The 18,047-nt window shown below is 41.8% G+C and overlaps 2 protein-coding genes across 2 annotated transcripts in view; both read left to right on the top strand.

The window, feature by feature from the left end:
* The window catches only part of efcc1 (EF-hand and coiled-coil domain containing 1), a 20,997-nt gene extending 8,368 nt beyond the window's left edge, over positions 1-12,629 (top strand). The window contains exons 3-8 of the mRNA XM_020588630.1: positions 6,936-7,084; positions 7,490-7,625; positions 8,533-8,689; positions 10,722-10,880; positions 11,542-11,611; positions 11,758-12,629. Of these exons, the coding sequence (XP_020444286.1) occupies positions 6,936-7,084; positions 7,490-7,625; positions 8,533-8,689; positions 10,722-10,880; positions 11,542-11,611; positions 11,758-11,891 (805 nt within the window). The 3' untranslated portion in view covers positions 11,892-12,629. The remainder of the gene's footprint in view (positions 1-6,935; positions 7,085-7,489; positions 7,626-8,532; positions 8,690-10,721; positions 10,881-11,541; positions 11,612-11,757) is intronic.
* A 1,795-nt stretch (positions 12,630-14,424) lies between these two features.
* cfap57 (cilia and flagella associated protein 57) overlaps positions 14,425-18,047 on the top strand; it is a 17,393-nt gene continuing 13,770 nt past the window's right edge. Inside the window, exons 1-9 of the mRNA XM_020588632.1 lie at positions 14,425-14,757; positions 14,912-15,225; positions 15,321-15,580; positions 16,041-16,215; positions 16,299-16,451; positions 16,997-17,136; positions 17,337-17,502; positions 17,610-17,723; positions 17,810-18,022. Of these exons, the coding sequence (XP_020444288.1) occupies positions 14,601-14,757; positions 14,912-15,225; positions 15,321-15,580; positions 16,041-16,215; positions 16,299-16,451; positions 16,997-17,136; positions 17,337-17,502; positions 17,610-17,723; positions 17,810-18,022 (1,692 nt within the window). The 5' untranslated portion in view covers positions 14,425-14,600. The remainder of the gene's footprint in view (positions 14,758-14,911; positions 15,226-15,320; positions 15,581-16,040; positions 16,216-16,298; positions 16,452-16,996; positions 17,137-17,336; positions 17,503-17,609; positions 17,724-17,809; positions 18,023-18,047) is intronic.

Below are 18,047 nucleotides of genomic sequence, written 5' to 3'. Positions count from 1 at the left end.
AGGTCCTGGTTTGATGGGGCCAACAGGACAACGTCGTCTGCAAAAAGCAGAGACGAGATCCTGTGGTCCCCAAACCGGACTCCCTCCAGTCCCTTGCTGCGTCTAGAAATTCTGTCCATAAAAATAATGAATAGAACCGGTGACAAAGGGCAGCCCTGCCAGAGTCCAACATGCACTGGAAACAAGTCTGACTTACTGCCGGCGATGCGAACCAAACTCCTGCTCCGGTCATACAGGGACCAATCGGCCCTTAGCAAAGGGCCCCGGACCCCATACTCCCGGAGCACCCCCCACAGGGCACTGCGAGGGACACGGTCGAATGCCTTCTCCAAATCCACGAAACACATGTGTTTTGAATCATCTTGTCCCTGCTTAACAGGCAGGAGAATATTCCTCATCACCAGTCCTTTGCAGTACCTACCTAGACATCTTTGGCCATGTCTTCAGGTCAGAAAAGAAAGCCTTTTTGATCCAGAGATCATGCTTGTTATTTTTGATTACCTGTTTGTTCCTGACTTCTCAGCGGCAGTGTCACACTCCGTCCAGTACTGCATACCATGTGTGCCTGATTGACCAGCAATGGTGTTCTGCTCTCACCTCCTTCTCGACCTACCTGTGAGTTTCTGCAAAGCCAGCTCACTCCGGTTCAGCGTTGCATTCTACAGTGTGCATGATCTACCTGCAATGCCATCTTTATTCTCTGTCTCTGCACCTTACTGGTGAGTTGTGAACCGTCCTTGATGCTGCCTTACCCCTGTCCCACACTTCCCGCTATAAAACCAGATTTGTCAGAGATGCTATTGCCTGCTAACCCCTGACTACTCACCTCTCCTGTCCATTCTCCTGCAAGCACCGATACGCCAGTTGTGACCTTCTGCCTGTTCACCTGGACCTGCTGTCTCCCAACTCTGAACTCCCTCCAAACCACAAGCCATAGCTCACACTGGGGGTACTCCTCCCTAACCAAGCGGAGTCCCCAAATACCTGTAGTTCCCAGAGTCTGATTCATTCGCATCTTTGTGAAGACTAACAAATTGCCACTTGTCCTGCCTTCTGAGTTCACCTGAGTTATCCACCAGCCCTAACAGATACTACTTCTCAATAACCTCAGACCTAGCTTGTTATATCTGTACTGCAGTTTTTACTTATCAGCTAATGCTGGTTTTGTAGCTACCTTAAGATAAGGACTGTAAGCAGCTAGCAAACAAAATCTGCCTCTTGCACCTCTAAAGCTCATAAATTGGCATTTTGTCTTGTTCAGTACAAAAGCCAAAGCTGTGGTTTTATGTGTTACTTTAGAGGTTTTGTTACTTTAACACATAGCCAGGCCATTTCCTGTCTTTGTGCTATGCTAAGCTAAGATAGTTGGAGGAAGCTTCATGTTTATTGACAAAAGTGGCATATCTAACTCTCAGTAAGAAATTCTACAGCTTACGCATTTTTCCTGAAATATGGAATCTTGATTCCCTCTCTTTTTAGCATTTACTGGTGTACAGTTGGCTCATCTAAAAAACTCATTACAACTTCTCAGCAGCATCCCAGTAGAAGTCAGTTTAAAAGCAGTTGGTCGTCAGTATGATACTTAAAATGTGCGGGTGCTATTGCATAACACATCTGTGATTTCTTTGGACTGTATATGAGAACCGAGCAGAGGCTGAGATTCAGATGGGAGCTGCACCTTCAGCAGAAGTTGATTAGCACAGTAAAGTCTTTGTGTAACTGTGATCATCAAAAAGTGTCAATTTTTGTTCTCTTTTTAAGCTCCAGAGGGTAAAGGCTGTCTAAATCAGTTACTGTTGTCTATGGAGCTCAGTGGACCAGAGGGGTTTAGACAATAGGAAGCACAGCAATAGGAAGGGGGGGGGGGAATACCATCTGGAGGAATGAGCAAACACTCAACTACTTGTTCTTGAAATGACAGACGAGAGGAATGGCTTCATTCAACTTTCCATCTTCTTTATGAGCTTACTTTGTTGTGATATAGAGATACAAAATAATTCATTATCCTCTTGATTCCAGGTGTCTCCATTCATATAGTCGAGGGGTTTTGAGAGAGTAAACTAAGCACATGTGTCTTAAGTGTGCAAGTTTAAAACTCACCTTTCATTTAATGGTATGCCTGTAGACATCTTTTCTGTATGGCTCTAACCCTTGGCCTCCTGAAGGCAGGGCCCAAGGGAGGCATAATCTCTCAGCCTTTTCATGGTCTCTGCATGATTCCTGAGAGCAGAGGGGAGAGGAGGGTCTAGCAGACCATTTATCTGCCTCCCTACAAGAGTTGCAGCTTTGTGTGGAGCAGGTGCTGCTACAGCATTCCTAGCCTTTAAATAGTGTGGAAAGGACACGCTGGAGGGATGTGTGGGACCTGTGGCATTCTGCTGCTGTGGCCTTACTGTTATTCTTGAACTGCCTTGAAAAACTCAACACTGCCAACTGGGCTCATGTTCCCACTGAGCCGCTCCCCCTCTCTCCCTTTCTTTGGTCTGGAGGTATGCTGACATCAGCAGAAATACATCACACACAAAATATCTTATAAACTTAAGCCACCCACCCTTGTTGGACCTCTTCCCCCTGTAAAAAGAAAAAAACTACAAAAGAAGAGGAAACTCTTCTTTTAATACTCCCATTTGTTTGACTTTGAGGGTTTCTTTGTACTTTGCTTGATAAGAAAATCTTAACCACCCTCTGTAAATGTTACAGCCATTGGTTTTTGGATTAAGTCCTCAACAATAATCACATCCCTGAAGCTGCTTTATTGTATCCCGGAAACCACCTCATTGTACAAGTGAGACCCAAGAGGACATGATTAATAACTGTCGGCACATGTAAACACAACCCCCTCACCCTTCTCCGTCATGCTGCAGGGCACAAAAAGTGCTGAAATTCAAGTTCAAGCTCAGGTTTTACAGTATCCCGTCAGTTATAACTTCTGCAGAGAAAGGAGACTGTCACTGACCAGTGACACCTGAGAGAGGAAACTCCTCTTTGGGGAGTGTTGCACTGATGGGGGATGGTGTTAATGGAAGGTTCACTTCATTGGCCCACTGTGATAACTACAGGGAGGACTCTATGTGTCCTGGCTGTAACAACAAACAGCTGGATTACCCCCACAGACCAAAAGAATGCCTTCAGTCTTTTGCAGAAAGAAGATCTTCTTAATTACAAATGCCCTGGCATGGCACCTTTACTCCACTGTGTTTGTATTATGTTGTAATAATTAGGCCCACCGTATATAGGCTAGAAAATGCTTGCAGATATTTTCACCTATACCACTAGTGTACTTTCTCTGCCTTGAGTTTTAAATGTTCAGCAAATTACTTTGCAAAGCAATCTACTGTAATGATAAGAAGGCTTTTGCCTCTGTTGTGAAGAATGTTCTAATATGCAGTCACAGACAGTGGTGGAAGAAGTACCCAGATTTCTTACTTAACTAAAAGTAGCATTACCACCTTGTAAACATACTCTGTTACAAGTACAACCCCAAATCAGAAAAAGTTGGGATGGTGAGTAAAATCAAAATTAGAACTGAAAGTAGTGCTTTGTAAATCATCGGTATCCTGTATTACATTGAAAACAACACAGCGGCGCATTATTTGACGTGATACCTCATCAATTTTATTCGTTGTTCAAAATAAACACTCACTTCAATTCTGATGCTGCAGCACATTCCAAAAAAAGTTGGGACAGCTGCATTTCAGGGCCAATAATGAGGTAAAACAATGAAATGATGATTCCATTTTAAACAGGTGATGCCAACCGGTGAGTGCATCATGATTTGGTACAAACATGGCATCCAGGAAAGGCCGAGCCCTTTAGGAGCAAAGATGGGCCGAGGACCACCAGTTTGACAACATATGTGTTAGAAAATGAAAGCTAAAAGAAAGATAGGAAGGGATTTGGATATGTCACTTTCTATGGTGCAGAACATGATTAAAAGATTCAAGGACTCTGCAGGGATTTCATTGTGTAAAGGACACAAGTCTAAGCTGGATGACTGAGCTCTCTGATCCCTCAGATGACACTGCATCAAGAATCGTCACTCTTCTATAAGTGATATAACCACATGGGCTCAGGATTACTTTGGAACACCTGTGTCAGGCACTACAAAGTGTAGTTACATCCATAAATGCCACTTTCATCTCTTTTAATGTTGCAGCTGGTAAAGGTGTTAACTATCTTATATACTTATAATCTGAATACTTATCGGTAGCTTGTGAATTTCCCATTAGGATTTAATAAAGTGTGATGATTACACTTATTTAGTTTTATTAACCTGATTCTGAAAAGGAGCTAAAGTTACCAAATAAATGTAATGGAGTGAAAGCACAATGTTTGCCTTTAAAATGCAGCAAAGTTGAAGTATGAAGTCACAGAAAAGGAAAACAGTCAAGTAAAGTACAGATGCCTCAAAAGTACATTTAAGTGCAAAAAGTACATTTTATTCAGTGTGCTGAGTTACTTTCTACCATTGGCCACAGAGACAGTAACACCTATTTTGTACTTTTCTTGAATAAGTATTCAGTTCAGATGTTTGTGGTACTCAGAAAGTCTAGGGTAATTCCAAGCCTTAATTTAATTTTGCCTAGAGCCAAGAGGTGGCTTTCATAGAGACGGTTTGGAAAATATTTAATGAATTGTCTGTTTGCTGCTTTTGTTTAGTACTTCCTTGACAATTATGAGGTCTGTTTCAAGTTTTCTGCTCAGTTTAAATTCAGCCTTTATTCTCTATGGAGCTGATTTATGGCATTAATACACCTTGGAAAATAACTTTATTTTACCTTTTTATGAATAGGACATATGGTGAATAGTGCAAAATGTTCTTAATGTTGGTCTCTGTAAAACAGCACTTTTTGCCACTTAACTAGGTGCAGAAGAACTACATAACAGGCTGACAGATACACAGTCCTCACAAATAGGCTGTTCACTATATACAGTTTGTATGGCTCATGTGTGCAGGTGACTGTGTATCTGTTTTTGGCTTTCTCCACCTTTTCCTTAGGGAGCAGCATTTACCTTGTTGCTAAATGCTACACCTGCTTCCTGAAATTGCAACTCTGGTTAATGAGGACAGTGAGACTGGACCAAAATTGTAAAACCAGTTAGCTGAAACATGCTAAAACCTTCCACAGAGTCTAATGATAATTCTCAGTGGGTTCATCACTATGAGCAGCACTCTTTCAGTTACACATTTGATCACTTTTACATATATTCTAGTTCAATACTTGGCATAACTTATCTCTCACTCAAATGCAAAGATGACTGCAGCATTACAGTCATATCACACTGTCATGTCTGCAGTGTGTTTTACTTCTATCCAAGCAAAAGAGTAAATGAATTGATATTTTTACTTTGCCAGATCAAACCCATCACATGCTCTTTTTGCATTTCACATACAGGTGAGAAATATGATGCCTGTTTAATGAAACACCTATCAAGTTTTGTCTATGGCTGCTGCATCCCACTGTTCAACAGCTATCCAGGATGTGTGTATCCTGGCATCTGCTCACTCCAGTTGCTATTCCCATTCTCAGCTCCACGACCCAACAATAATACATACCTCATCATTGTCAAACCACTGTTGAAACCAAATTAGATCTAGTTTTCACAAGACAATCTGGAGGTCATTACTGTTACTAGTCCTAAAACTGAGGATGCTTAATAAAATCTTTTCTTTTTTTTTTTTTTTGTCTATCAAGAAATAAAGCCATTTTTTATCCTTCTATTCATGTTAAAGGCCTGAGCCAGAAGCTGTGGCCTTGCTACAGTATTAATTGGACACAACCAATGTCAATTAAAGTGTAGCTGGTCACACCAAAGCTTGCATTTGAAAAGGACCTTCACCCATTCATTCCACAATCCAAGTATTTCCACAGCAACCAGTTAACCACGTTTTGTATGTGTTCAAGTCTATATACCACTTCTATGTTGGTCCAACTGCAGCTGCTGGCCCACATGAACTCCCTCTGTCTTCCCCCCGCCATGGCCCCATTAACTTAAACATAACATCTCTGATTGATTGCCTGAAATCATGCTGTAATTACTGAACTTCAGCGAAGTCAGTCATTTCTCCCCGCTTGTGCACAAAGAAACCTAAAGTAGTACACAGCTGGAGAGCATAATGTTGTCTTACAGCATAGGCTGCCTTGCGCCAACAGGATGTAAGCACAAGCACTCAATGACTCTTTTTCTTTTTTCAGAGTCCGGCTGTTGAAAACCTTTTTGCAATTTTTGTTCTTTTTTTTTTTTTTGAGAAGACATCTGGAAACACTTACTCTGTGATTTACGACAGCCCCCTATCGGATTTCCCCCTACACAAAAGAACAGGCAGCAAGAGAAACCTAGAAAATCCAAACCATTACAGGATGATTGATTTGCACAAACTCCAGTCTCATTATGTTTTTAAGCATAAATGTTTAAATGTGTCCATGACATACTGTATGGGAAAACATAGCCTTTCATCCACAGATAAAAAGATATGGGACATAGCTTAGAAAACTGTTCATGTACTTAAAAATGTCTTCGCTCCAGTCGTGTTCCATCCAGCCTGTGTTTACCTCACATCTTGCAAGCTAACTCCTGCACACTAATAATGCCATTCTACCATTGACCCACTTTACTGTAAGATGCCTTAAAGAGACATGTCTGGCTTCAGTTACCCCACCCAGATTTGGCATACAACATCATAGACCTCTATAAAATTATCATGGTGGTTGTAGATGTGGCCTAATGCATACGGTCTTGTGTTACTTGATATCTTCTTTTTGATGTTGAAAATTGAACTGAACTTTTCTCATCTATGCAAATTTGAAGAGCTGTTGTATCCCCTTGGTCAGTGTCAGTTTACATGTAGAGAGATTTGCAGCAGCACAGATGGGATCATGTATATACATAAAATATGCAGTCTATATTATATAATAGACAGTGCTCCCTTTTAGGTCAGAGGTGTCAAAACTACAACAGCCGAGCAACACCAGGGTGGAGCAGCAGCTGAGTGTTGGCAGCAGGCCAGGCCAGAGATGCTGCTTATATTCCCAAAATGACCGCCGTTCCCCAACAGGCCGTGCTGTGACGACTCCAGACAAAAGTAAGACGTCCTTTTCCTAAAGCCATTGAATGCAATGCTAATGACAATTTAGAGAGAGAATTATTAGGAAATTCATCATTTTTACACATAATAATGTGAGGAAAGTCAAATAAACACCCATGTACTTTACCATTAAAATACTATTCACTCCTAATAACTACCCAGTGTAATCACAGTTTGGCTGTCCAGACAATTACAGGTATGGCTACATGGAGGCTGGGTCCCCGGACAGCAACACTTCCGCAGTAGCTGTTTTAAACAGTTCAATTCCACTTCTACAATTTTGCAATCATTCTTAGGATTTGAAGAGATAAACTTATGGTCACAAGCCTCACTTTTCCTCTCTTTCACCTTTGGTTAGCAGCACTATGTTAATGCTGATTATATTAATGTTGTGGTGTCTAGTGGAGGAGCAGCTGTTTCGCTCAGTGGAGGGCCAGGCTGCCTCTGACGAGGAGGAGGATAAGTGGACTGGCGACCAGCAGAGGCAGGTAGACGAGGTGAAGAGGATCTTGACCAGGCTGTCCTGCTGTGGGGAAAGGTAAAGCACATCTGCAGTATATCACCACTACATCTTGAAGCAAGGAACTAGCTTTCAGACAGCTAGTGACACTCTTGTGATTTGTACTCAAGTTACACTCAGTCCTGTCTTTGGCCACCTGGCAAATGTATGTCCACTATTTCTTCTCCTTTTAAATGAGTTGGGTCTTCATCAGTTCCTAAACATCTAGCTCCTGGGTCTTTGACTTTACCAGCTAGCTTAGTTACCTTGTTTGTTGGCTGTTTAATGTTTATCAGACCTTTTTTTCACACAGTAAACAAGAGGCCAGTTACTTCAAAACTGAGGCTGGTGAAAGCAGACCACAGTAAATGTGCCATAAGACCAAAGCAACATGCTAAAAAGAGGCTAAAAAACCTGTTGCACTTTCACACATATTTATAATAATAGAAACATTAAGTCTTAACCATTATATTTTATTATTTGGTATATTGAATTTTTGTGCAGAGATTGTGGAATTTGCCATCAGTCATGGAAAATAGCAATAAAAATACAGAATATACATAATACTTAAAAAATACATTGTTAGAGAAGTAACAGTGGTATAAAATATTCAGCCTTTAAACCATTTGCTGTACAGTAACTGTATAGGCTAAATAGGGTCATGAGGAAGTTGCAGCCTGTCTATTGTCTATCACGGGACTAGAACATATAGACTGACATCCACGTTCACAGTCTGATTTTGCACATGTCAAAATGTTGCTATGTATAATGTAATTTGAATAAGAACTAAATAGACAATAAAACTCTGCCAGCATATTGTTGCTCAGACATTACTGGTCCCAAGACAAAGTAGTGAGGCTCAACATTCCCTCAGCATTTGTCAAAGTCTGATTTGTAGCTCTGAGCCTGATAGACTCGCTCTCCTCTGGTATGTTTTCTTACCCAGATGTGACGACAAGGCATTCAAGAAGCTGATATCTAATTTCGGTAGTTCGAGGAGCGAGGAAAGCTGCAGCGCCGTGTTGGAGCTTCTGGAGAGGGTGACCAGGCTGCATAAGCAGCTGGAGCTAAAAGAGACCCAGGCCGAGATAGACATGGACCAGGTACAGACCACCACTGTCTTCCATCACACCAGGGTGGGCCACCTCAGTATCCTCTGACCTGCCCTGCTGGATCTGTTTACACTGAATTACTCTCTCAAGACAGTGTTCTGCCATGTGTCGCATTATACGTCATTTTGCGGCTATGTGCATGGTGTTAAACTAGATTAGAGAGGACTGGTGAAGGTTGTTATGAATGTGGAGGCCTTCAAAGGCAAAACCACAGCAAGTGGCATGATCCTACAGCTTTCACCCAACCAAACCACCAGCGGCGGCTACAGAGCCTTCCTCTGCGTGTGTGTGTGGGTGCTCTTTCTCACTGAAACTGACCACAGAAATGTTCTCCTTTGTCCCTCATGACACTTATTATAAATTAAAGCTCTCTTGTTACAGTCAAGTAGTACTGTCACAACACAGGAAGGCAGGCAGAAGGGGAAGCATGGCGTAATGTGTTCCCAGAATGTCTGAGCACTCAGGGAGGAAAACTTAAAACTAAACAAAGTCCTGACTGTGAGGCTTTGTTTATGTGCGGGATGTGTGGGGTGAGACCTTTGTCCTTCAATACACTTTAACGTAACAGTGCGCTGCAGGGAGTTCCAGCATTTTTGGAAGTCAAACCTGTAAAATTCACTCTATAACCCCAACATCTGACATGGATATTTGTCTCTTGTATGAAGATATTTAGCAGGCCTACAGGGAAAACTGTTAAAAGAGTCACTTATTCTGCTGCTTTTTCAAGCTTGTGTTTTAGGAAGATTAGGAAGTATCGATTGCAACATGTTTTACAATGGACATGTGTACAGCACAAGCATTATAACCTGTCACTTATCACTGTTACTCTGATTGCATTCATGCCGAGACTATTTGCTTGCCGCCAGCACCCCAGCGCCCCTCTTTTCTGTTGTTGATTTAACTAAGATTGGTCAGCTCTTTGAGCAGAACTCTCATCACTGTTCACATTCTTTGAGAACTCAAAAAGCAGATCCTTCTTCACCAAACTGTATAGCCATTCACTATGCAGTAATGGCCACCATGGCTGAACCATGGATGGATTAATAAGAACTGAATACCAGATTACAGGATTGCACCCATTTATCCCACTGAAAGTTGGCCCTGCCCGAGCACTCCCGCTTGGTCCATAGACTTTACAGTACATGGGACTGATACTGTGAAAATAAAACTATGTTTTCTAGGCTCTGGGAAATATAAAACCTCCACTTTTTGGTGCTGGCAATATAGTCTACAGTGAGCTTATCAAAGCTTCCTATTGTCTGAACAGCTACTTGCTGCTGCTCAAAACAAGGTTAATGAAAATTAACCATAAAACCGAAACCATAAGCTGAAAGAGGCTAAAAATAGATGAAAGAGGCTAATGGTCAACAAGACTGACAACAAAACAAACAAAAACAAAAGATCCAAGAAAAAGAACTGTTTCACTGACAAATGTGTCAGAAGATTAGATTAGATTCATTCAGGTATCGCATGGTCAGATCAAAATGAAACTGTCCACTGGACCACAGCAGCAGAATTGGCATTTCACCACTTATCCAAGATCTGCAAAATTATCAGCTCCAGTGGCAAATGGCAAACCCTGTGCTCACAAGGTTGTTCTCACCTTGACTTTACTGGAACAGCTGAAAGTTAAGGTGATTCTGACAGTGGTCAGTCTCTGTCTGAATCTCCAGTAGAGCTATTTCTTGGCCCTTGGTCTTAATTTCCACTGAATCTCTCTGAAGACTTCTATCACATTATGAAGTATCCTGCTAACTATCAAACATACAGATGGACTACACCAAAAACACACCTCTATTGTGGTGGTATAAACAGTCTGTCAGGTCTCCCATTACATACAGTGTAAACCTGTTCGATCACATGTTATCATCTCTATACTGCTGGGGCATCCTATTCTGTTTTCAAGACGTCTTTGTAAATACATTTAAAAAAAAACATGACAAGATATATATTATTTATATTTATTGTGATGTTTTAAAGGGCCAGGTGCCTCACCATATGACACCTTATGTTATGTGTCCAGATTAAGGACTCTCTGGTCCAGGAGCTGCAGCAGAAGGCTGAGGAGACTGAGCTGCTCCAGATGGAGCTGCAGATGCTGGAGACAGAGAGGGTTCGTCTGTCCCTGGTGGAGGAGAAACTTGTGGACATTCTGCAGCTCCTCCAGCAGCTCAGAGACCTGGTTAGTCAGTTTCAGTGGAACTGCACTGCTGAACTTAAGATGTCAATTTTGACAGTAACTGAAGCTCCTAGTAGCTACAGTAAGACTTTGATATTCAATGCTTTTTTGTTGTTGCTGTCTACATTTTTTAACCATTTTAAAGACAAAACATATTGTTTTAATTTTTAGCAGACTATAAAATCCTGTAAACATGAGTTAGACCATTGTATGAACTCAAACGTTTTACTGAAAATAATGGAAATCTTGGCTGCTGAGTTGAATAAACTCTACCCCACTGCATTAAAACCTTTTTTTTTTGGCTAGACATCAAAAAGGAAAACAAATTGAAAGCATTCACTAGCATTGTTCAACGACAAACCACCATATGGTCATTAACATAGAGATACTTGGGAATTAGAAGTCCATGTTGACCTGTTGAATCAGCAAACACATGTCTCTCTGTCACTGAAATAACACACCAGTACTGGGATTGTTTTAAATTTGGTTTGTGAACATTTGTTTGCCACCTGACCCTAAAAGTGTGAGATTGATTATAGACTGATTATACATTTAAGAACAAATGCATTTCACTTGTTGGGCATGTGTGGGAGATTTTGTGGTTACAAGTCAGACTACCTGTCAAAAGTGCCTGATATCTAAGAATAGCTCTCTCTCTTTTCAGAACATCTCACGGAGGTCTCTGGGGAAAATCTTGCTGAGCACTTTGGAGTCTTGCAGTGACCCCAAACATGGTAAGTACAATAAAATCATTTCAAGTCCTGTGAAATGTGATCAGAAAAATTTACAGGTACTGAGTGCAGGGAATTAAATTAAGTTCTCGTCTGGTCGTCTGTAACAAGATTCCCACAGCGGTCACATCTGTTCTGTTTTTGCACAGGGAAAGCCCACATTCTAGAGGTGCTCAACGCTCTCTATCATGAACTGGCTGCCTGTGAGATTCTGTCCACTGGGGGACCTTTGGAGCGAACACAGAGTCAGCAGTCTCTGAATGCCCTCATCATCTCCTGTTAAACAAGACTGCCTCCTGCTGGGCCACTGCTGTTCCAACAGACTTTCCAGAACTCCAGAACAACAGGCTGATTCATGTGCATAGTGTATTATATATAACTTTGTATACTCCTCAAACTGTATTAGTTATAAAGGGATATTAGTCTAGAATGTTCAATTTTGTAGTGAAGGGCTTTATTACATTTACAGGAAATTCTTACTTATACATGTTTTACCAGCTTTTATTGCACACAGATCTTACATAATCTATGGATTTTTTTCCCACAACAGAGTTCTGAATGTGAAAACGTTGAAATAAGCTAACTGTAAAGATGCATGCCTATGAAAATGATAGCATCTTGACCACATTTTGAGAACACAGTTGGTATACTTTGCGACTCTTGATTCCTTGGTATTGCTTAATGGTGTATTGAGTAATGTTGGGACCAGCACTGTCAGTGTGTTTATCCATGCCTTAATTCTGGAGATGCATCTGCACAGTACACCCAGTGAGACAGAGACAACCATGCAGCACATCTAAGATTTGTTCATACAAGCAAAAAGATTACTTGTCCTTCAACTAAATTCTCATTCTAAAGGACAAAACTTGTTCATATGAGTTGGATCTGTTGGCTTGTCATTGCTGTCTTGAATTGAATGCCTTGAAACTTGCTGATATCATTAAGTCATGCCATTAAAGCCTTTAAATTACACAGTATGGATCATTGTAATTTATGCATCTATGAAAAGGAGCTGTCTTACTCCCACCGCTGCACTATATTTTACTTATATGTACTGTATATATACTGTATGATAACATGTAAGAGCGCATGGCAATAAATCTCTTTCTTTGTTATGTCCTTTAGACATAATACAGCGGCTTCAGAAAATATTCCAACCCTTTTACATGCAAATTTAACTTTAAATGGACAAAACATTGCCCATTTTTACCCATCAGTCTATACCCAGTAACCCATAATGTCAAGTAATACTTTTGTAGACATTTTTGATAATTTATTAAAAATTAAAAACTAAACCCTTTCATTAATAAATGTATTGAGACCCTCAGCTAGAGCATTCTAAACTTTGGTCCTGTGCATGCTGTCTCTTTGACTTCTCTTTGAGATGTGGCTAGAACATGACTGGAGTCCACCTCTGGCAACCTGAAATTAAGGCACACACCTGTGTATAAGGCCCTACAATTCATACTGCATGTCAGGACTGAAAAACTCTCTCAAGACCTCTGTGATAAAACTGATCAGAGCAAGGGTATAAAACCGTGTCTAAAGCTTTGAGTGTTCCCAGGACATAACAAGGGCCTTGGTCAGGGAGGTGACCAAGAACCCAATGGTTACTTTAGTCATTTTAATATAACTTCAGAAGTCTTCTGCAGAAATGGAAAACCTGCTGGAAGGACAATCATCTCATACATATGACAAGGCTCCATCATATCTTAAAGACCTCGTAGAGCCTTATCATCCTAACAGAGCACTTTGCTCTCAGAGTGCAGGTTTACTTGTGGTTCCTAGAATCCACAGAAGTAGAATGGGAGGCAGAGCCTTTAGCTATCAAGCTCCTCTCCTATGGAACCAACTTCCAGTCTCAGTTCGGGAGGCGGACACCCTCTCTACCTTTAAGATTAGACTCAAGACGTTCCTTTTTGATAAAGCTTATAGCTAGGGTGGATCAGGTGACCCTTCTCCTTCCCTTAGTTATGCTGCTATAGGCCTAGGCTGCTGGGGGGCCCCATGATGCTCTGAGTTTTTCTCCCCTGCCCTCCCCTCTCCTCTCCTCTCCTCTCTTTCCCTATGCTTCTATATGCCACCATTACACATTACTAACTTTGTGTCTCCTCTCTCCCATAGTGTGTCCTCTCTCTGTCTCTCCCTGTACTTTTCTGCAGGTAGCCCTGGAGCTCTATGTTTCTGATGAGCAGTCACCGGCCACATCAACTTGACCAGTGTTCGGTTGTTTGTTGTGTCCTGTTGCTTTTCTTCTTTTGTCTCTCCTCTATCTACTCACCCCAACCGGTCGAGGCAGAAGGCTGCCCACCAAGAGCCGGGGTCTGTCGGAGGTTTCTTCTGTTAAAGGGAGTTTTTCCTCCCTACTGTTGCCAAGTGCTTGCTCAAGGGGGATTTGTTGGGTTTTCCCTCTGTAATAATAGTGATAACAGTAAGGTCTAGACCTTACTTTGTAAAGTGTCCTGAGATGACTTTTGTTGTGATTTGGGCTATACAAATAAAATTAGATTTGATTCCTTAAATGTGCACTCCAATTGGCTGGCTTCTGTCTCTTGATCTGGTTGCTCTTGGATACCAGTTTGTTTTTGTTTGAATGGAACATTGAGCACTAATGTCAAAAATATAATCTGCATAAAATCATTATTAAGAAAGCAACATTACAAGGCAAGCATAGTTTGTCTAATCATTTGTATTTCACTTTATGACAGGGAAATGCAAATTTAAGTTAATTTTGTTAACAGACAATGGGCACCAAGAACGGTAGTGCAGTTCAGAGTTCTCGCGGGATTTCCAGGGTTGCCTAGCGACGTGACTAATCACAACAGCATACCTGTCTCAGTATGCTTCTTAGTGGTGTGCTCCTTTCTAACTGTAGACTAAATTAATGTAGCTATTGTATGTTGGTGAGATAGTCGTTGTGCGTCGAGCGCTGTGTAGGTTTAAATAATATTAAAGTCTTTTCGCGCCTTTAACAACTAAACTCCAATCAGAAATGGCTACAGTAGTTGCTCAGTCCCATTTTATCTTCGGCCTAAGAACAGGTGTGACAAATAATTTATGTTTCTTCGATGAACAAACTGTCGTATTCCCCAGTGGAAACAACTGTGTGTGTTACAACACCGTCCAGAAATGCCAGAGGTTCATTCCGGGTAGGTTGGCTGATTGTTATTAGTCTTTGTAATAGTGCTCTGGTTTTGAAACTATCAGAGTCCCTTGCTGATGTTTTCATTAGTGAATTTCTGTTTATATCATGCAATATTGCTATCAGAGATTGGGTTTATTGGACTTGTGCTGCCTTTACAGGCTCAGAGAAAAGTCGGGGCATGCGTGCTCTGGCTATCAGTGCCAATCGGCGGTACCTGGCAGTGTCAGAGTATGGTGAGAAGGCCACCGTAACAGTGTACGACCTGCAGCATGAGCAGGGCAGGAAGAGAAAGGTTCTGACTGCTGGCGATACGCTTGTTCAGGAGTTTGTATGCATGGCTTTCTCCCCTGATTCCAAATACCTGATAGGTCAAACAGGCAGCCCAGAGTGGATGCTGATGTTCTGGCTTTGGGAAAAACAAAAAGTCCTGGTATCTGTTAAGACCACTAACTCAAATAATCCCATTACTCAGGTGAGTGCTTCATGCTGTAATAATGCAGCAATAGCTCTTGTCCCTGCAGGCATCCATGCCCTGAGCATGTTATTATTTCATTGGTGTCCCATCAGGTAAGCTTCAACCCTTACAACAACATGCAGGTGTGTGTGAGTGGAACTGGTGTGTTCAAGCTGTTCCGCTACTCAGAGGGAGCCCTGAAACAGAGCAGCTTCCCAAAGGTGGAGACCATCAACTTCTTGTGTCACACCTGGACAGCAGCAGAGCAGGTGATCGCTGGAACGAGCACAGGCAGGCTGCTGGTGTTTGAGTCTGGAAATCTGCGAAGAGAGATCAACATAACTTCGAAGACTGTGCAGGAGCAGTCTGACAGGTCAGAAGCTGATCTACTTTAATAGTGTGTCAATATTTGTTTAAACAAACAATGACCTTTTCTACCTCCCCTAACATGAGTTTTGCTGTGTATCCAAAGGCAGAGATATCTTATTTGTTATTGTTATTTACAAAATAAAATGCATCCGTGAGCCACACTATTGTGTTAGGTGACATCACCATGAACTGTGTGTGACTTTTTGAATCCACCAAAATGGTCAGCAAGAAATGCATTTTTTTCTTCCTGCTTGAGTAAAAAAAAAGGGCTGAGCTGTTAATGGAACTTATTGAGGGCTTTTGAAAAATAAAAATAAACATCTAGCCTGAAGAAATGAATTGCATTCCGAGTGTGATTTTTGTGGTTATGAAATCATTACAGCCAACTTTGTCTCATGCCAGTTATCAAAACGTGTTTGTTTTCTGTTTTTTTTGCTCCTATAAATCTTCTTAAAACTGTACAGACAAATGGAGATAAAAAAGAACAAAGACACTGATGTGGATGAAGCCCCCACTGTCTCCAGCATCACAGCCATCCTGTCGTACTCCAAGGGCTTTGTGTGCTCGGTGGGTCCTGGTACTGTCTGTCTATTTGAAAAGACAGAAGAGGACAGTTATAGAAAGAGCAGGGACATACAGGTAAATGCTCACAGACAGCAGTGACACTGTAGGCTTTTTTGTGCATATTTCAAAGTGATCATTCGTGTATACTTTTCTGTCAGATTCCTCCAGACCCGTACAGAAATGAGGTGACCCAGGCTGAGTGCCAGGAGATTGATACCATGTGCATCAGTCCAGCAGAGGAGACTCTGGCTATCAGCACAGACCAAGCACAGCTATACAGCATCAGCCTGTCTGCTGTGGACATGAACAAGGTAGTATAGCACAAACACTGACTGTGCTCAAACCAACAGTAGCACTGCATTAAAAAAAACCACAGACTCCTCACTGGCACTCTGAGAGTGCTACTGCAAAAGGACAAAACTAAATGCAGGTTTGTATGTCAACACTGTTTGCCACAGTGCAATCTAATGTTACCTGTTATCCTCTAACAGCAGCGCATTCCAATGCCAATGCAGCTTTTTGTATTTGTGGTTTTTAAGGTGGTGCCATTTTATTACTGGCATCCTTACAGTATATGATCACTGGCGCCACTCTTACCACTTACCAAAACCACAAGAGTCATTTAGATTTTTTTAAAAACTCCTCCTGCACTTGTTCTTTAATGGGCTCTGCTTTTTTGTTTCAGGAATTACTCTTTTGTTTCCTTTCTTCTCTTTTGTACATGCCAGCATATGCCTTTATGCCCTTCCATTTCTTATATGGCACATTCCTCTTCTTGTCTGCCGCCACAACTTCCCCTGCCTTTAGATTTTTGCATTGACCCTGAGATATAAACTATGTAGCTCTATTCTTTTAGGAAGAAAAACATCATTTTGAGTTCCTGTTCCAGTCCTTTCACTCCAAGTCCATCACTGGTTTATCCATCTGCATCCGGAAGCCCCTCATAGCTACTAGCTCTCTGGACCACTCTGTCCATATCTGGAACTACGAGACAAAGTAAGAGAAAAATTACTCTCATTTGTTATTTCCTCTGTGCTGAGCAATGTATCTGACACAGTCATTGTATCATATACTGCACATTTTTCGAGCTGAGGGAGGAAATGAGGGAATCATTGTGTAGCCCCTCAGTTTGGCATGCTAAAGACATGCTGCTGTGTTTTTTGATTCGATTGCTGCTTTCTCTGAATTGTCTTTAGAGTGCTGGAGCTGTATAAAGAGTTCCAGGAGGAGGCGTATAGTTTGGCCCTGCATCCCACTGGCCTCTTCATCCTGGTGGGCTTTGCAGACAAACTCCGGTTGATGAGCCTACTTATCGACGACATTCGCACCTTCAAGGAGTTCACTGTGCGCGGCTGCAGAGAGGTGCCAATTGTGTGTTGACTCAGTAAATCTGAACTGTGTGAAGTACAGCTGTATTATCCATTCTGAAGCTCTGACAGTCTCTTTCACCTTCTCCCTCCTCATCATAGTGTGCTTTCAGCCATGGTGGCCACATGTTTGCAGCTGTCAATGGAAATGTCATTCACATATACTCTTTCACCTCTTTTGAGAATGTCCTCAATCTAAAGGCCCACAACAGGAAGGTGAGTCAGTCATAGGAACACATTCTACAGCAAACCAACACTCATATTTATCATTACCACACTAGACTTTGTTTTACTTTTGGAAGGTCTGTGGCATTGAATGGAGCCTGGATGACAGCCGGCTGGTGTCATGTGGGATGGATGGTGCAGTGTATGAGTGGAACACACAGACCGGCAAGCGTGAGTCAGAGAATGTCCTCAAGTCCTGCAGCTACACAGGTGTTGCCTTCTCTTCAGACTGCAAGACCATCTTGGCTGTGGGGACACACCTCACACTGAAGGAGATCCAAGACTGTCAGGTCCGCAGGCAAAACAAACAACTGA

This window comes from Monopterus albus, unplaced genomic scaffold (assembly GCF_001952655.1).
Source record: "Monopterus albus unplaced genomic scaffold, M_albus_1.0 scaffold577.1, whole genome shotgun sequence".
In the NCBI taxonomy this organism is placed as follows: domain Eukaryota; kingdom Metazoa; phylum Chordata; class Actinopteri; order Synbranchiformes; family Synbranchidae; genus Monopterus; species Monopterus albus.
This window is presented reverse-complemented; position numbering and strand designations above follow the sequence as displayed.